We start from the raw sequence: 14238 nt of genomic DNA, 5'->3' as shown, positions 1-14238 counted from the left end.
GGGGACAGGGGCTGGGGGCTGGGGCAGGCTGGCTGGGCTGGGAGCAGGGGGGTGTTTCAGACCAAGGAAGGGGTGAGGCCCCTGCCCCTGAGAGGACTAAGGCTCTGCCCTGGCTCCTGTGGCAACGTCGCGCTCCGCTGGGCTGGTTCCCTGAAGCAATGAAACCGCCTACTCCGCTGGCCGGCCCCGACGCGCCTCACAGAGGTGTGGGGGCTCAGCCCCAGAGCAGGGGGTGTGGGGGCTCAAGGCCGGGGTCGGGGGGGGCAGCCCCAGAGCAGGGGGTGGGGGGCTCAAGGCCGGGGTCGGGGGGGGGGCAGCCCCAGAGCAGGGGGTGGGGGGCTCAAGGCCGGGGTCGGGGGGGGGGCAGCCCCAGAGCAGGGGGTGGGGGGCTCAAGGCCGGGGTCGGGGGGGGCGGTCCCAGAGCAGGGGGCGGGGGGCTCAAGGCCGGGGTCGGGAGGGGGGGCGGCCCCAGAGCAGGGGGCGGGGGGCTCAGGGTCGGGGGGGCGGCCCCAGAGCAGGGGGTGGGGGGCTCAAGGCCGGGGTCGGGGGGGGGGCAGCCCCAGAGCAGGGGGTGGGGGGCTCAAGGCCGGGGTCGGGGGGGGGCGGTCCCAGAGCAGGGGGCGGGGGGCTCAAGGCCGGGGTCGGGGGGGGGCGGTCCCAGAGCAGGGGGCGGGGGGCTCAAGGCCGGGGTCGGGGGGGGGGGCGGCCCCAGAGCAGGGGGCGGGGGGCTCAAGGCCGGGGTCGGGGGGGGGCGGTCCCAGAGCAGGGGGCGGGGGGCTCAAGGCCGGGGTCGGGGGGGGGCAGCCCCAGAGCAGGGGGTGTGGGGGCTCAAGGCCGGGGTCGGGGGGGGGCGGTCCCAGAGCAGGGGGTGGGGGGCTCAAGGCCGGGGTCGGGGGGGGGCGGTCCCAGAGCAGGGGGTGGGGGGCTCAAGGCCGGGGTCGGGGGGGGGGCAGCCCCAGAGCAGGGGGTGGGGGGCTCAAGGCCGGGGTCGGGGGGGGGCGGCCCCAGAGCAGGGGGCGGGGGGCTCAAGGCCGGGGTCGGGGGGGGGCGGCCCCAGAGCAGGGGGCGGGGGGCTCAAGGCCGGGGTCGGGGGGGGGGCGGCCCCAGAGCAGGGGGCGGGGGGCTCAAGGCCGGGGTCGGGAGGGGGGGGCGGCCCCAGAGCAGGGGGCGGGGGGCTCAGGGTCGGGGGGGCGGCCCCAGAGCAGGGGGCGGGGGGCTCAAGGCCGGGGTCGGGAGGGGGGGCGGCCCCAGAGCAGGGGGCGGGGGGCTCAGGGTCGGGGGGGGCGGCCCCAGAGCAGGGGGCGGGGGCCTCAAGGCCGCAGGTCGGGAGGGGGGGCAGCCCCAGAGCAGGGGGCGGGGGGCTCAAGGCCGGGGTCGGGAGGGGGGGGCGGCCCCAGAGCAGGGGGCGGGGGGCTCAGGGTCGGGGGGGGCGGCCCCAGAGCAGGGGGCGGGGGCCTCAAGGCCGCAGGTCGGGAGGGGGGGCGGCCCCAGAGCAGGGGGAGAACTGTGACGTAGTGGGGGCACTTGCTGGGATGTGGTGACCCCTGCTGTCTGGAGCAAGACCCAGCAGGGAAAACCTCACTAGGCAGAGGTAATGCCAAACTTGTTGAACCAGTGGCCAGACACCCCCCATAGAGAGGAACAAAGGAAGGGGGATGCTGCCCTGGCTGGGGGGCAGGGCTGGAAGAGGGTTAGTTAGTTGCTGTCTGGGAGCATGGAGGAGACAGCCTAGGAGAAGGGGCTGGAGTTTAGGGGCCCAGTCTCCCCCATCTCAAGGGGGCCTGAGGCATCCTAGCCCAGCTCTGTGACCAGCTTACATCTGTGCTGTGCTGTATCCTGGAGAGGCAATAAACTTCCTCTATTCCACCGGCTGGTGCAGTCTCTTTGTGCCATTTCGGGGTGCAGGAGACGGGGAACCCCCAACGCGCCGTCACAGGGGGGCTCAAGGCCGGGGTCGGGAGGGGGCGCAGCCCCGGAGCAGGGGGTGGGGGGCTCAAGGCTGTGGGTCGGGAGGGGGGGAAGGCACAGGGTGGGGGCCTCAAGGCCGGGTTCGAGGGGGGCAGCCCCAGAGCAGGGGGTGGGGGGCTCAAGGCTGCGGGTCGGGAGGGGGGGCGGCCCCAGAGCAGGGGGTGGGGGGCTCAAGGCTGCGGGTCGGGAGGGGTGCGGCCCCAGAGCAGGGGGTGGGGGGCTCAAGGCCGGGGTCGGGAGGGGGGGCGGCCCCAGAGCAGGGGGTGGGGGACTCAAGGCCGGGGTCGGGAGGGGGGGAAGGCGCAGGGTGGGGGGCTCAAGGCCGGGGTCGGGAGGGGGGGAAGGCGCAGGGTGGGGGGCTCAAGGCCGGGGTCGGGAGGGGGGGCGGCCCCAGAGCAGGGGGTGGGGGGCTCAAGGCCGGGGGGAGCCCGGGGCCGGAAGCAGGGTGGGGGGAGGGAGTTGCGTTGCCAGTGAAGTTTGTCTGCAGGATGCAGCAGGCGCCAGTGGGGCTGGTTCTGAGCCCGTAATGCCCCCCCCCCCCAGTGCCTCCTGGGCAGAGCTGGGGGTGACTCCTGTGCCCGCCTGTCCCTGCAGTCCGTCTGCGCCATTTTTGAGAAGTCCGTGAAGACCCTGCTGGAGGACTTTGCCCCCATGGTGCCCCAGCTGTGCGAGATGCTGGGGCAGATGTACAGCACCATCCCCCAGGCCTCGGCGCTGGACCTCACGCGGCAGGTGAGTGCTGGGGCCAGAACCCCGCGCGCTGGCTGGGCCGGCCAGGCCCCGTGCTCCCAGCCTGCTGCTGGGGCTGGTCCTGTGAAGGGGTCCAGCACACGGTGAGCAGGGCAGGGGGGCTCTGCCCGTCCCGTCTGGGAGCCAGCGGGGCATCGCTTGGCGTGCTGCCCCGGCCCCCCTTGCAGCGGGCACAGTGGGCGTAAGGCCAGGCCTGCGGGGGCGTGTGGCTCTTCCATCCCCCTCTCTCTTCCAGCTGGTTCACATCTTCGCTCACGAGCCTGCCCACTTCCCTCCCATCGAAGCCCTGTTCCTGCTGGTCACCTCCGTCACGCTCACCCTCTTCCAGCAAGGTACGTGGGGCAGCCCTCCCCCGCAGGGTGCCGCCCCCTCGTTCCCGCATGGGCTCTGGGGAGGCGGGTCCCCTGGCCTGGGCCTGGCGGGAGGGACGGCGTGTCCCGTGCCAGCCGCTCAGAGCGCAGGGCAGGGGCTGCGTACGGGGCCGGGCGGCGGGGCCTCGGGCCGGGCGCGTGGCAGAGTCTGGCACCGAGGGGCTAGTGTCTGGTATTGGGGGGCTCTCACGGGCCGGCGGCGCCCGGCGGGTGCAGGAGCAGAAAGGGACGTCCCCCTCTCAGCCCCACCGCCCTCAGCAGCCTGACTGGCCGGGCCTCCGTGGGCCCACCCAGAGCCTGGATTCTAGGGCCGGGCCACCTCCCCCGGCAGCGGGGCATCAGCCGCTGTGCGCTGGGACTGGCTGCTTTCTCCTGCTGTGGAACCGGGCGCCTGGCCCATGCCTGCTGGGCCGGGCGCTGCCCAGAGGCTGCGCGGGGCCGGGCCAGGGCCTCCCTGCCGGGGTGTGCGGACCTGCGGGGCTTGCCGGCGCTGGAGCGCGGGAGGCAGCTGTGGGAGGGAGGTGCCCAGGCCCCGGGGCGAGGAGCCTCGGTTGGGGAAGGGAGCAGGGTCCCAACGGGGGGCCTGTTGTGTGCAGAGGGCCGGGGGGCGCGTGCGCGGGCCGCGCCGCTGTGAGCGGAGGCCGGGGCGGGGTGGCCGTGGCCGTGGCCGTGCTGTGCAGCTCTCGGCGCTGCGCAAGGCCGCGAGGAGGCGGCTCTCGGGTTCCTGCAGGCAGATGGGCCGCAAAGCCAGCCGAGCTCGGCCCGGGCCCGGGCCCCTCCTCTGCTGAGGTTTGCCATTGACTTGCCGTTGCTTTTCAGGACCAGATGGGCTTTGCAGACGCCCCTCCAGGCCCCAGTGCAAACGCTCGCTCCCCCGCTCCCCTCCTTGCCGGGAGCTCTGCCGGGCGCTTGGCCCTTCTGCGCGGTGTCTTTCTGTCCTTGGGCTCTCCAGTTCCATGAGTTTTGTATGTTTTGTTTCTTTAACTTGCTTCAAGCTGCTCATGTCCCCCCCTCGCACCTCCTGCCCCCACACTCCTGTTTTCACTTGTAAACTCTTCCGTATCACATAACTATATGATGTTGAGTTGCTGTTTGTATGATTTCTCTTCAGTTACATCTTTATTATATTTTTAGGGCCCAGGGATCATCCTGATATTGTTGATTCATTTATGCAACTCCTGGCACAGGTGTGTTTTAGTTTCTTATTCATTCACTTTCTGTTCTCTCTCTTTCTCTTATTTGATTCAATTTAAACCTATTTTTAGCTTTCTGTTGAAAACGTTTTTTTCCTTTTAGTTGAATATCGAGTTTCTCCATCTGTTTCCGTGGAAGTTGAAAACAAAACATTCTCCTTTCGTTGGGTTTGCGCCGTCCCCGGGCAGGGCCCTGCGGTGCCAGGCCTCGGCGCTGCCGCCTCCTGGCGCGACGCGGGGGCACAGCCAGGGCTGGGACAGGGCACCTCCTGCTGCGCCGAGCTCAGGCTGGCGCCACAGGAAGCTAGAGCCTGTTCCCCTCTGGGCCAGGCGCCAGGTCCCCTGGGGCTGAGCCGAGCCAAGCGGGACGGCTTTCCCCGGGGACGGTGCGGCCCCCGCTGCCCTGCGTGGCATCTAGGGTTGGATGTGGAGCCGTCTGGTGGTGGGGGCAAGATGTCTGGTGGCAGCCAGGCCTGAGGAGCTGCCTGTGCCGCTGGGGCAGGGACCCGCTCTTGGAGGCTGGCGTCCGGACGAGGGGAGCGCTGCGCGTGGCCGGGGGCTGTGCTGCCCACCTGCAGCCTGCGCTCGTGCCGGGAGCAGTCAGTCCTGGGGCACTGGCGGGCAGGGCTAGTAAGGCGCTTTCAGACGGCGGGCGCTGCCTGGGTCTCGGGCGCGGGAATGGATGGGGCAGAGATAGGGCTGGCCGGTGTCTGTGGGCCATGGCTCAGTGCCTTTCTCCTGGCTGCTGGACCCTGAGCCGGGGGCGGGCGGCTCAGCAGTGTGCAAGGCCGCGGGGTACGGGGCAGCGCGAGGTGCAGGGGTGGGGGGTGGGCGCGGGGCTGAGAGCCGCGGGGTACAGAGCAGTGCGAGGCGCAGGGGTGGGGGGTGGGCGCAGGGCTGAGAGCCGCGGGGTACGGAGCAGTGCGAGGCGCAGGGGTGGGGGGTGGGCGCGGGGCTGAGAGCTGCGGGGTACGGAGCAGTGCGAGGCGCACGGGTGGGGTGTGGGCGCAGGGCTGAGAGCCGCGGGGTACGGAGCAGTGCGAGGCGCAGGGGTGGGGGGTGGGCGCGGGGCTGAGAGCTGCGGGGTACGGGGCAGTGCGAGGCGCAGGGGTGGGGGGTGGGCGCGGGGCTGAGAGCCGCGGGGTACGGAGCAGTGCGAGGCGCAGGAGTGGGGGGTGGGCGCGGGGCTGAGAGCCGTGGGGTACGGGGCAGTGCGAGGCGCACAGGTGGGGGGTGGGCGCAGGGCTGAGAGCTGCGGGGTACGGAGCAGTGCGAGGCGCAGGGGTGGTGGGTGGGCGCGGGGCTGAGAGCTGCGGGGTACGGAGCAGTGCGAGGCGCAGGGGTGGGGTGTGGGCGCAGGGCTGAGAGCCGCGGGGTACGGAGCAGTGCGAGGCGCAGGGGTGGGGGGTGGGCGCGGGGCTGAGAGCCGTGGGGTACGGGGGCAGTGCGAGGCGCACAGGTGGGGGGTGGGCGCAGGGCTGAGAGCCGCGGGGTACGGAGCAGTGCGAGGCGCAGGGGTGGGGGGTGGGCGCGGGGCTGAGAGCCGTGGGGTACGGGGCAGTGCGAGGCGCAGGGGTGGGGGGTGGGCGCGGGGCTGAGAGCTGCGGGGTACGGAGCAGTGCGAGGCGCAGGGGGTGGGGGGTGGGCGCAGGGCTGAGAGCTGCGGGGTACGGAGCAGTGCGAGGCGCAGGGGTGGGGGGTGGGCGCGGGGCTGAGAGCTGCGGGGTACAGCGGCACAGCACTGCGCCGGGGCATGCGCCTCCCCCCCCACCCCACGGCTGGAGCACAGCACTGCGCCGGGGCACGTGCCTCCCCCCACCCCACGACTGGAGCACAGCACTGCGCCGGGGCACGCGCCTCCCCCCACGGCTGGAGCACAGCACTGCGCCGGGGCACGCGCCTCCCCCCACCCCCCCACGGCTGGAGCACATGCTGTGCCAGGCTCGGGCTGCAGGTCTGCTGGAGCAGCTCCTCTAGCAGGGACTGAGAGGAGGCAGGCAGCAATAGCAATGCGCGTTGGTTCCCGGTGCCTGGGGAGGGGTCTGCGTGCTGGAGCCTGGTTGGGCAGTGCTGGGCTGGCTAGTCACAGGGCCCGTCCTGGCAGCCCCGCTCAGCCTGCCCTGGCTGTGCCCCTGAGGCTCTGACCTGAATCTATCTAGCTCTTTTTTGAACCCTGTTACAGTCCTGGTCTTCACAACATCCTCCAGCGAGGAGTTCCACAGGTTGACTGTGCGCTGTGTGAAGAAAAACTTTTTTGGTTGTTTTAAACCTGCCGCCTGTTCATTTCATCGGGCGACCCCTAGTTCTTCTATTGTGGGAATCAGTAAATCACTTTCACTTTCTCCACCCCCCGTCAGACCTCCACCCTATCCCCCCTCAGTCTCTTTTCCAAGCTGGAAAGTCCCCGTCTCCTCAATCGCTCTTCCCCTGGGACCCGTCCCAACCCCTCAGCGTTTGTTGCCCTTTTCGGAACCTTTTCTAAGGCCACAGGATGGCGCGGGGAGCTGCTTGTGCACTGTGACCGCGGGGTGTGTGGACAGGCCCTGCTCTCGTCCCGCCTGGCCAGCTGTGCGCCAGCCCCTTGCGGTGCCCTGGGCCCGCCCGGCCGGCGCTCTGCTCTGCCGCATGGGGCTGCAGGGGTTCTGTCTGCTGCCTGGCCAGGCCCCGCGGGAGACGCTCCACTGCAGAGCCCCACGGCTGCCCCGAGGCCTGGCCAGGCACTGCCCCAGAGAGGTGGGGTTAGCCAGCGACCCCTCCCCCGTTCTCGTTTCACTGTCTGGCCCCAGCGCAGAGGGCAGGTCCAGGCTGGGGGGCAGCCCAGCCCGCAGGGAGAGGCCAGCGTGCAGGCACTGCGGCGGTAGCCAGGCCCGAGCCTGGGCTGGCTTCTCATCCCGCTCTCGGCACTCGGCACTCGGGAGCCCGGGGCCGCGGAGAGCCGGTTTGCCCGGAGCCGCGCTTGCACGTGGTGCGGCGCCTCTGAGGCTGGGTGAGCGGCGCCGTGCCTGCCCTGCGCCCGAAGCCCCAGAGCGTTTGGCCTCCCACTCAGACCCAACGGGTCCCGGCTGGCCGGTGGGCCCCGCTTCGAGCCACCTCCCCCTGCAGGCGGAGAGGCCTGTGGCCCATTGTGCGCCGGGCTGCCCGGAGCCCCGTTCCTCCCACTCAGCAGCCTGCCAGGCCCCGGGACGTGTCTCAGCCGGGGCTCTGGACGGGGCGGGGCAGGCGCTCCGGGGCAGCCCTCAGCACGTGGCCTGCGGGGTGCCACAGCCGGGCAGCAGATGCCCCAGAGTTTCCTCTGCCCATCAGTGCGCCCTGGGCACCTGCGTCTGGCATCCCGCAGCAATGCCTGGGCCCCCGGTGCCCTGCGGCCTCCCCTGCCTTTCCTGGGGCGTGGGGAGGCCAGAGGGCACCGAGGGGGTAACTGTCCGCCTGCCCCACCTTGTCTCCTGTGACCCCTGCGAGGGCGGAGCCCCTGAGCGGGCGGGGCGGGGCTGACGGCTGCTCCCTCGGCTGCTTTGACGAGCATCTTGGCCAGCACGGGGGAGCCCCTCCGGTGCCAGCCCCACCCAGCAGTGCCCATCGGACAGGACGGCCCAGCCCGGCCCCAGGCTCCTGCCCGGCCTGGCCCTGCATCGATGGCAGCGTGACCCAGGGGCCCTGTCCCACAGGCAGCTCGCTCCCCCGGCCTGGGCCCTGCACCGACGGCAGCGTGACCCAGGGGCCCTGTCCCACAGGCAGCTCGCTCCCTCGGCCTGGGCCCTGCACCGACGGCAGCGTGACCCAGGGGCCCTGTCCCACAGGCAGCTCGCTCCCTCGGCCTGGGCCCTGCACCGACGGCAGCGTGACCCAGGGGCCCTGTCCCACAGGCAGCTCGCTCCCCCGGCCTGGGCCCCTGCACCGACGGCAGCGTGACCCGGGGGGCCCCTGTCCCACAGGCAGCTCGCTCCCTCGGCCTGGGCCCTGCACCGACGGCAGCGTGACCCGGGGGCCCTGTCCCACAGGCAGCTCGCTCCCTCGGCCTGGCCGCCCCAGGCCCTGGCTGCACCCTGCCGGCCGCCTGCCTTTGCGCGAGGGCTGCTTGCGCCAGGCCCCTCCTGGCCTCGCGGGGGTCCCGCCCAGCTGCCTCTCTCCCTGCCGGCTGGCACCAGCATGGCCCGCAGGCTGCACCTGCACAGCAGCTAACCGGGGCCGGCTGCTTTGGGCGTGGGGCTGTGGGGATGGTCGGGCTCTGGCTGCAGCTGGGCTTCTGGGAGCACCCAGAGCGGGAGTGGGGGGCTGGCGGCTCCTGGCGTGGGGGAGCTTACTGCACGGTGTGGAACGTGGGGCAGGCAAGCAGACACCGGTCCCGCCCAGGAGACCGGCTGCTGGGCCGCATGCTGGAGACGAGCCCCCAGCTCCCACACCAAGCCCCGGGGGGCCCAGCTCCCTTGGACCGTCGGCCGGCCAGCCCGCTGCTGTGAGGCGTTGGCAGCGCCCGGGAGGGCCCAGCTCCCTTGGGCCGTCGGCCGGCCAGCCCGCTGCTGTGAGGCGTTGGCAGCGCCCCGGGGGGGCCCAGCTCCCTTGGGCCGGCGGCCGGCCAGCCCGCTGCTGTGAGGCGTTGGCAGCGCCCGGGGGGGCCCAGCTCCCTTGGGCCGTCGGCCGGCCAGCCCGCTGCTGTGAGGCGTTGGCAGCGCCCGGGAGGGCCCAGCTCCCTTGGGCCGTCGGCCGGCCAGCCCGCTGCTGTGAGGCGTTGGCAGCGCCCCGGGGGGGCCCAGCTCCCTTGGGCCGGCGGCCGGCCAGCCCGCTGCTGTGAGGCGTTGGCAGCGCCCGGGGGGGCCCAGCTCCCTTGGGCCGTCGGCCGGCCAGCCCGCTGCTGTGAGGCGTTGGCAGCGCCCCAGGGGGGGCCCAGCTCCCTTGGGCCGTCGGCCGGCCCAGCCCGCTGCTGTGAGGCGTTGGCAGCGCCCGGGGGGGCCCAGCTCCCTTGGGCCGTCGGCCGGCCAGCCCGCTGCTGTGAGGCGTTGGCAGCGCCCCGGGGGGGCCCAGGGAACCGTTTAGTTTGTTCGTTACAGGAGCCGTCCCAGCTTTTCACACTGCTGTGCGCTGCCGGGGTCACGGGCGGTGCGGTGCACGAGAGCTGTGCACACCTGTAGCACCAGAGCCCGTGGCGGCACACGTGGCCCGGCGTGCGAAGAGCACACCGTAGGCTGGCCTGCGGCGCTCTGCAGAGCGGGCTTGTGAGCCGGGCGGGAGGTCCGTTGGGGGTCCCGGGGGCTAGGCTGTTTGCCAGCGTGCGGAGAGGCTGGGCTAGCCCAGGCACGGGGCTCAGCAGGGGGGCGGGAGCCAGGTACCCGGCCGGTCTGGGGCAGGGGTAGAGGGAAGGCGGCTGCGCTGTCCGTGGTGCTGGCAGGCCAGGCCGCGCGCTAGCTGGGCAGCAGGGGGCCTGTCCTCCGCCCCGCGAGCTCGGGAAAGGGCCCGAGGCGCCGCCCCTCCTGCCCTGGGGCGCTCCTTGGCGTTCCCCGCTGGCTGGCGCTGGAGTCCCTGGCTCGGAAGGGGGGCCTGGGCCAGCAAACGACTGCAGCTGGGGGCTCCGGGCAGCAGAAGCTGAAGCCCCTCGCACGTCGGAGCCGCTGCCAGGCGGCTGCCAGCCAAGGCGTGGGGGTGGCCTGGCACTGACCCGGTGACGCGCGCTAGCCCCACGGGGACCCCTCTACGTCAGGCGCGTCTCCGCCCGTGTGCTGGGCAGCGGGGCAGCCAGGTAAGTGTGTGCCCGCGGCGAGGGTGGGGCGCAGCGGGTTATTGTGGCTGTGTGTGTGCTCCGCAGGCGCTCAAAAGGAAGCCGGACCTGTTCCTGTGCAGCAGCCTGGACGTGCCGGCCGTGTTCCAGTGCGGTGAGTAGCCCCCCACACGCCCCCTCCCCCCGCCCGCCGGGCCACTAACCCCAGTGCTCTCTGCCCCTCAGGTGTCCTCTCCCTCAAGTTCCCCGAGGCCCTGACCGTCAAAGCCGCCTGTGGCTTCTTTGTGAGTATGGCGGCTGTTCCCCCGGGCACCCCTGGCTCTGGAGGGGGCGGGGCACATAGCCAGGGCCCCTCTCCTGCTGCCACCCCGACCCTGCCGTGGGGCGCGCTCTGCCCGCTCCCCACCCCGGCCCTGCCCTGGGGCGCGCTCTGCCCGCTCCCCACCCCGGCCCTGCCCTGTGGCGCGCTCTGCCCACTCCTCACCCCGCCCCTGCCCTGGGGCGCGCTCTGCCCGCTCCCCACCCCGGCCCTGCCCTGGGGCGCGCTCTGCCCACTCCTCACCCCGGCCCTGCCCTGGGGCGCGCTCTGCCCGCTCCCCACCCCGGCCCTGCCCTGCGGCGCGCTCTGCCCACTCCTCACCCCGGGCCTGCCCTGGGGCTCGCACTGCCCGCTCCCCACCCCGGCCCTGCCCTGGGGCGCGCTCTGCCCGCTCCCCACCCCGGCCCTGCCCCGGGGCGCGCTCTGCCCGCTCCCCACCCCGGCCCTGCCCTGGGGCGCGCTCTGCCCGCTCCCCACCCCGGCCCTGCCCTGGGGCGCGCTCTGCCCGTTCCCCACCCCGGCCCTGGCCGGGGGCGCGCTCTGCCCGCTCCCCACCCGGCCCTGCCCTGGGGCGCGCTCTGCCCGCTCCCCACCCCGGGCCTGCCCTGGGGCTCGCACTGCCCGCTCCCCACCCCGGCCCTGCCCTGGGGCGCGCGCTGCCCGCTCCCCACCCCGGCCCTGCCCTGGGGCGCGCGCTGCCCGCTCCCCACCCCGGCCCTGCCCTGGGGCGCGCTCTGCCCGCTCCCCACCCCGGCCCTGCCCTGGGGCGCGCTCTGCCCGCTCCCCACCCCGGCCCTGCCCTGGCGCGCTCTGCCCGCTCCCCACCCCGGCCCTGCCCTGGCGCGCTCTGCCCGCTCCCCACCCCGGCCCTGCCCTGGGGCGCGCGCTGCCCGCTCCCCACCCCGGCCCTGCCCTGGGGCGCGCTCTGCCCGCTCCCCACCCGGCCCTGCCCTGGGGCGCGCTCTGCCCGCTCCCCACCCCGGCCCTGCCCTGGGGCGCGCTCTGCCCGCTCCCCACCCGGCCCTGCCCTGGGGCGCGCTCTGCCCGCTCCCCACCCCGGCCCTGCCCTGGGGCGCGCTCTGCCCGCTCCCCACCCCGGCCCTGCCCTGGGGCGCGCTCTGCCCGCTCCCCACCCCGGCCCTGCTCTGGGGCGCGCTCTGCCCGCTCCCCACCCCGGCCCTGCCCTGGCGCGCTCTGCCCGCTCCCCACCCCGGCCCTGCCCTGGGGCGCGCTCTGCCCGCTCCCCACCCGGCCCTGCCCTGGGGCGCGCTCTGCCCGCTCCCCACCCCGGCCCTGCCCTGGGGCGCGCTCTGCCCGCTCCCCACCCCGGCCCTGCCCTGGGGCGCGCTCTGCCCGCTCCCCACCCCGGCCCTGCCCTGGGGCGCGCTCTGCCCGCTCCCCACCCCGGCCCTGCCCTGGGGCGCGCTCTGCCCGCTCCCCACCCGGCCCTGCCCTGGGGCGCGCTCTGCCCGCTCCCCACCCCGGCCCTGCCCTGGGGCGCGCTCTGCCCGCTCCCCACCCCGGCCCTGCCCTGGCGCGCGCTCTGCCCGCTCCCCACCCCGGCCCTGCCCTGGCGCGCGCTCTGCCCGCTCCCCACCCCGGCCCTGCCCTGGCGCGCTCTGCCCGCTCCTCACCCCGGCCTTGCCCTGCGGCGCGCTCTGCCCGCTCCCCACCCCGGCCCTGCCCTGGGGCGCGCTCTGCCCGCTCCCCCCCCCGGCCCTGCCCTGGCGCGCGCTCTGCCCGCTCCCCCCCCCGGCCCTGCCCTGGGGCGCGCTCTGCCCGCTCCCCACCCCGGCCCTGCCCTGGGGCGCGCTCTGCCCGCTCCCCACCCCGGCCCTGCCCGGGGGCGCGCTCTGCCCGCTCCCCACCCCGGCCCTGCCCGGGGGCGCGCTCTGCCCGCTCCCCACCCCGGCCCTGCCCGGGGGCGCGCTCTGCCCGCTCCCCACCCCGGCCCTGCCCTGGGGCGCGCTCTGCCCGCTCCCCACCCCGGCCCTGCCCTGGGGCGCGCTCTGCCCGCTCCCCACCCCGGCCCTGCCTTGGGGCGCGCTCTGCCCGCTCCCCACCCCGGCCCTGCCGTGGGGCGCGCTCTGCCCGCTCCCCACCCCGGCCCTGCCCTGGGGCGCGCTCTGCCCGCTCCCCACCCCGGCCCTGCCCTGGGGCGCGCTCTGCCCGCTCCCCACCCCGGCCCTGCCCTGGGGCGCGCTCTGCCCGCTCCTCACCCGGCCCTGCCCTGGGGCGCGCTCTGCCCGCTCCCCACCCCGGCCCTGCCCTGGGGCGCGCTCTGCCCGCTCCTCACCCCGGCCTTGCCCTGGGGCGCGCTCTGCCCGCTCCCCACCCCGGCCCTGCCCTGCGGCGCGCTCTGCCCGCTCCCCACCCCGGCCCTGCCCTGGGGCGCGCTCTGCCCGCTCCTCACCCCGGCCTTGCCCTGCGGCGCGCTCTGCCCGCTCCCCACCCCGGCCCTGCCCTGGGGCGCGCTCTGCCCGCTCCCCACCCGGCCCTGCCCTGGGGGCGCGCTCTGCCCGCTCCCCACCCCGGCCCTGCCGTGGGGCGCGCTCTGCCCGCTCCCCACCCCGGCCCTGCCCTGCGGCGCGCTCTGCCCGCTCCCCACCCCGGCCCTGCCCTGGGGCGCGCTCTGCCCGCTCCCCACCCCGGCCCTGCCCTGGGGCGCGCTCTGCCCGCTCCTCACCCGGCCCTGCCCTGGGGCGCGCTCTGCCCGCTCCCCACCCCGGCCCTGCCCTGGGGCGCGCTCTGCCCGCTCCCCACCCCGGCCCTGCCCTGGGGCGCGCTCTGCCCGCTCCTCACCCCGGCCCTGCCCTGGGGCGCGCTCTGCCCGCTCCTCACCCCGGCCTTGCCCTGCGGCGCGCTCTGCCCGCTCCCCACCCGGCCCTGCCCTGGGGCGCCCTCTGCCCGCTCCCCACCCCGGCCCTGCCCTGGGGCGCGCTCTGCCCGCTCCCCACCCCGGCCCTGCCCTGGGGCGCGCTCTGCCCGCTCCTCACCCCGGCCTTGCCCTGCGGCGCGCTCTGCCCGCTCCCCACCCGGCCCTGCCCTGCGGCGCGCTCTGCCCGCTCCCCACCCGGCCTGTCTGAGCAGGCAAGGAGCCGGTGCTGGGTGTCCTGCTCCTTTGTGCCCAGGGCTCCTGGGGTTTGGCCCCACGTCCACGGGCCCAGCTCCGGGGGGAGGGGGCTCTCTGGGGCACGGGCTGGCGGCGCCTGACGGGCTGCTCTGGGCTCCCGTCCCCTTGCAGACGGAGCTGCTGCCTCGCTGCGGAGAAGTCCCCCCCGTGGGGCAGGTGGTGCATGAGAATGGCAAGCTGCTGCTGCAGGCTGTGCTGGAGGTAAGGGGGCAGGGCCCGGAGCCGGGGGCAGGCCTGGGGGGCTGCTGTGCCTGCCAATGAGCGTCCCCACAGGAGGCTTGGTGGAGCGTTGACTCCTCCCTGTGCCTGGTGGGCTTCCTGCTCCTGGGGGGGCCTGCCCCATCCTGGGCAGCGTGTGGGGCGGGGCCGGCGTGGGAGCCCAGCGGCTCTGTCCCTGCAGGGGGTGGGGGGGGCCGGGTGGGGCGGGGCGGGGCCGGCGGGGAGCTCAGCGGCTCTGTCCCTGCAGGGGGTGGGGGGGCCGGGCGGGGCCGGGCCGGCAGGGGGCTCAGCGGCTCTGTCCCTGCAGGGGGTCGGGGGCTGGGTGGGGCGGGGCGGGGCCGGGTGGGGGGCTCAGCGGCTCTGTCCCTGCAGGGGGTCGGGGGCCGGGTGGGGCGGCGGTGGGGGGCGGGGCCGGCGGGGGGCTCAGCGGCGCTGTCCCTGCAGGGGGTCGGGGGCCGGGTGGGGCGGGGCGGGGCCGGCGGGGGGCTCAGCGGCTCTGTCCCTGCAGGGGGTCGGGGGCCGGGTGGGGCGGGGTGGGGGGCCGGCGGGGGGCTCAGCGGCGCTGTCCCTGCAGG

The 14238-nt window shown here is 75.3% G+C and overlaps 1 protein-coding gene across 1 annotated transcript in view; it reads left to right on the top strand.

Moving 5' to 3' along the window:
- Positions 1 to 14050, top strand: part of IPO13 (importin 13) — a gene marked incomplete at its 3' end in the record, with an annotated part of 81322 nt that extends 67272 nt beyond the window's left edge. The window contains exons 13-19 of the mRNA XM_075914636.1: positions 2563 to 2700; positions 2954 to 3050; positions 4224 to 4276; positions 10080 to 10146; positions 10218 to 10276; positions 13556 to 13645; positions 14036 to 14050. Of these exons, the coding sequence (XP_075770751.1) occupies positions 2563 to 2700; positions 2954 to 3050; positions 4224 to 4276; positions 10080 to 10146; positions 10218 to 10276; positions 13556 to 13645; positions 14036 to 14050 (519 nt within the window). The remainder of the gene's footprint in view (positions 1 to 2562; positions 2701 to 2953; positions 3051 to 4223; positions 4277 to 10079; positions 10147 to 10217; positions 10277 to 13555; positions 13646 to 14035) is intronic.
- Between the last annotated feature and the right edge of the window lie 188 nt (positions 14051 to 14238).

This window comes from Pelodiscus sinensis, unplaced genomic scaffold (genome assembly GCF_049634645.1).
Source record: "Pelodiscus sinensis isolate JC-2024 unplaced genomic scaffold, ASM4963464v1 ctg99, whole genome shotgun sequence".
In the NCBI taxonomy this organism is placed as follows: Eukaryota; Metazoa; Chordata; order Testudines; family Trionychidae; genus Pelodiscus; species Pelodiscus sinensis.
Note: the sequence above shows the minus strand (reverse complement) of the source record. Positions and strands in the feature narration are given on the sequence as shown.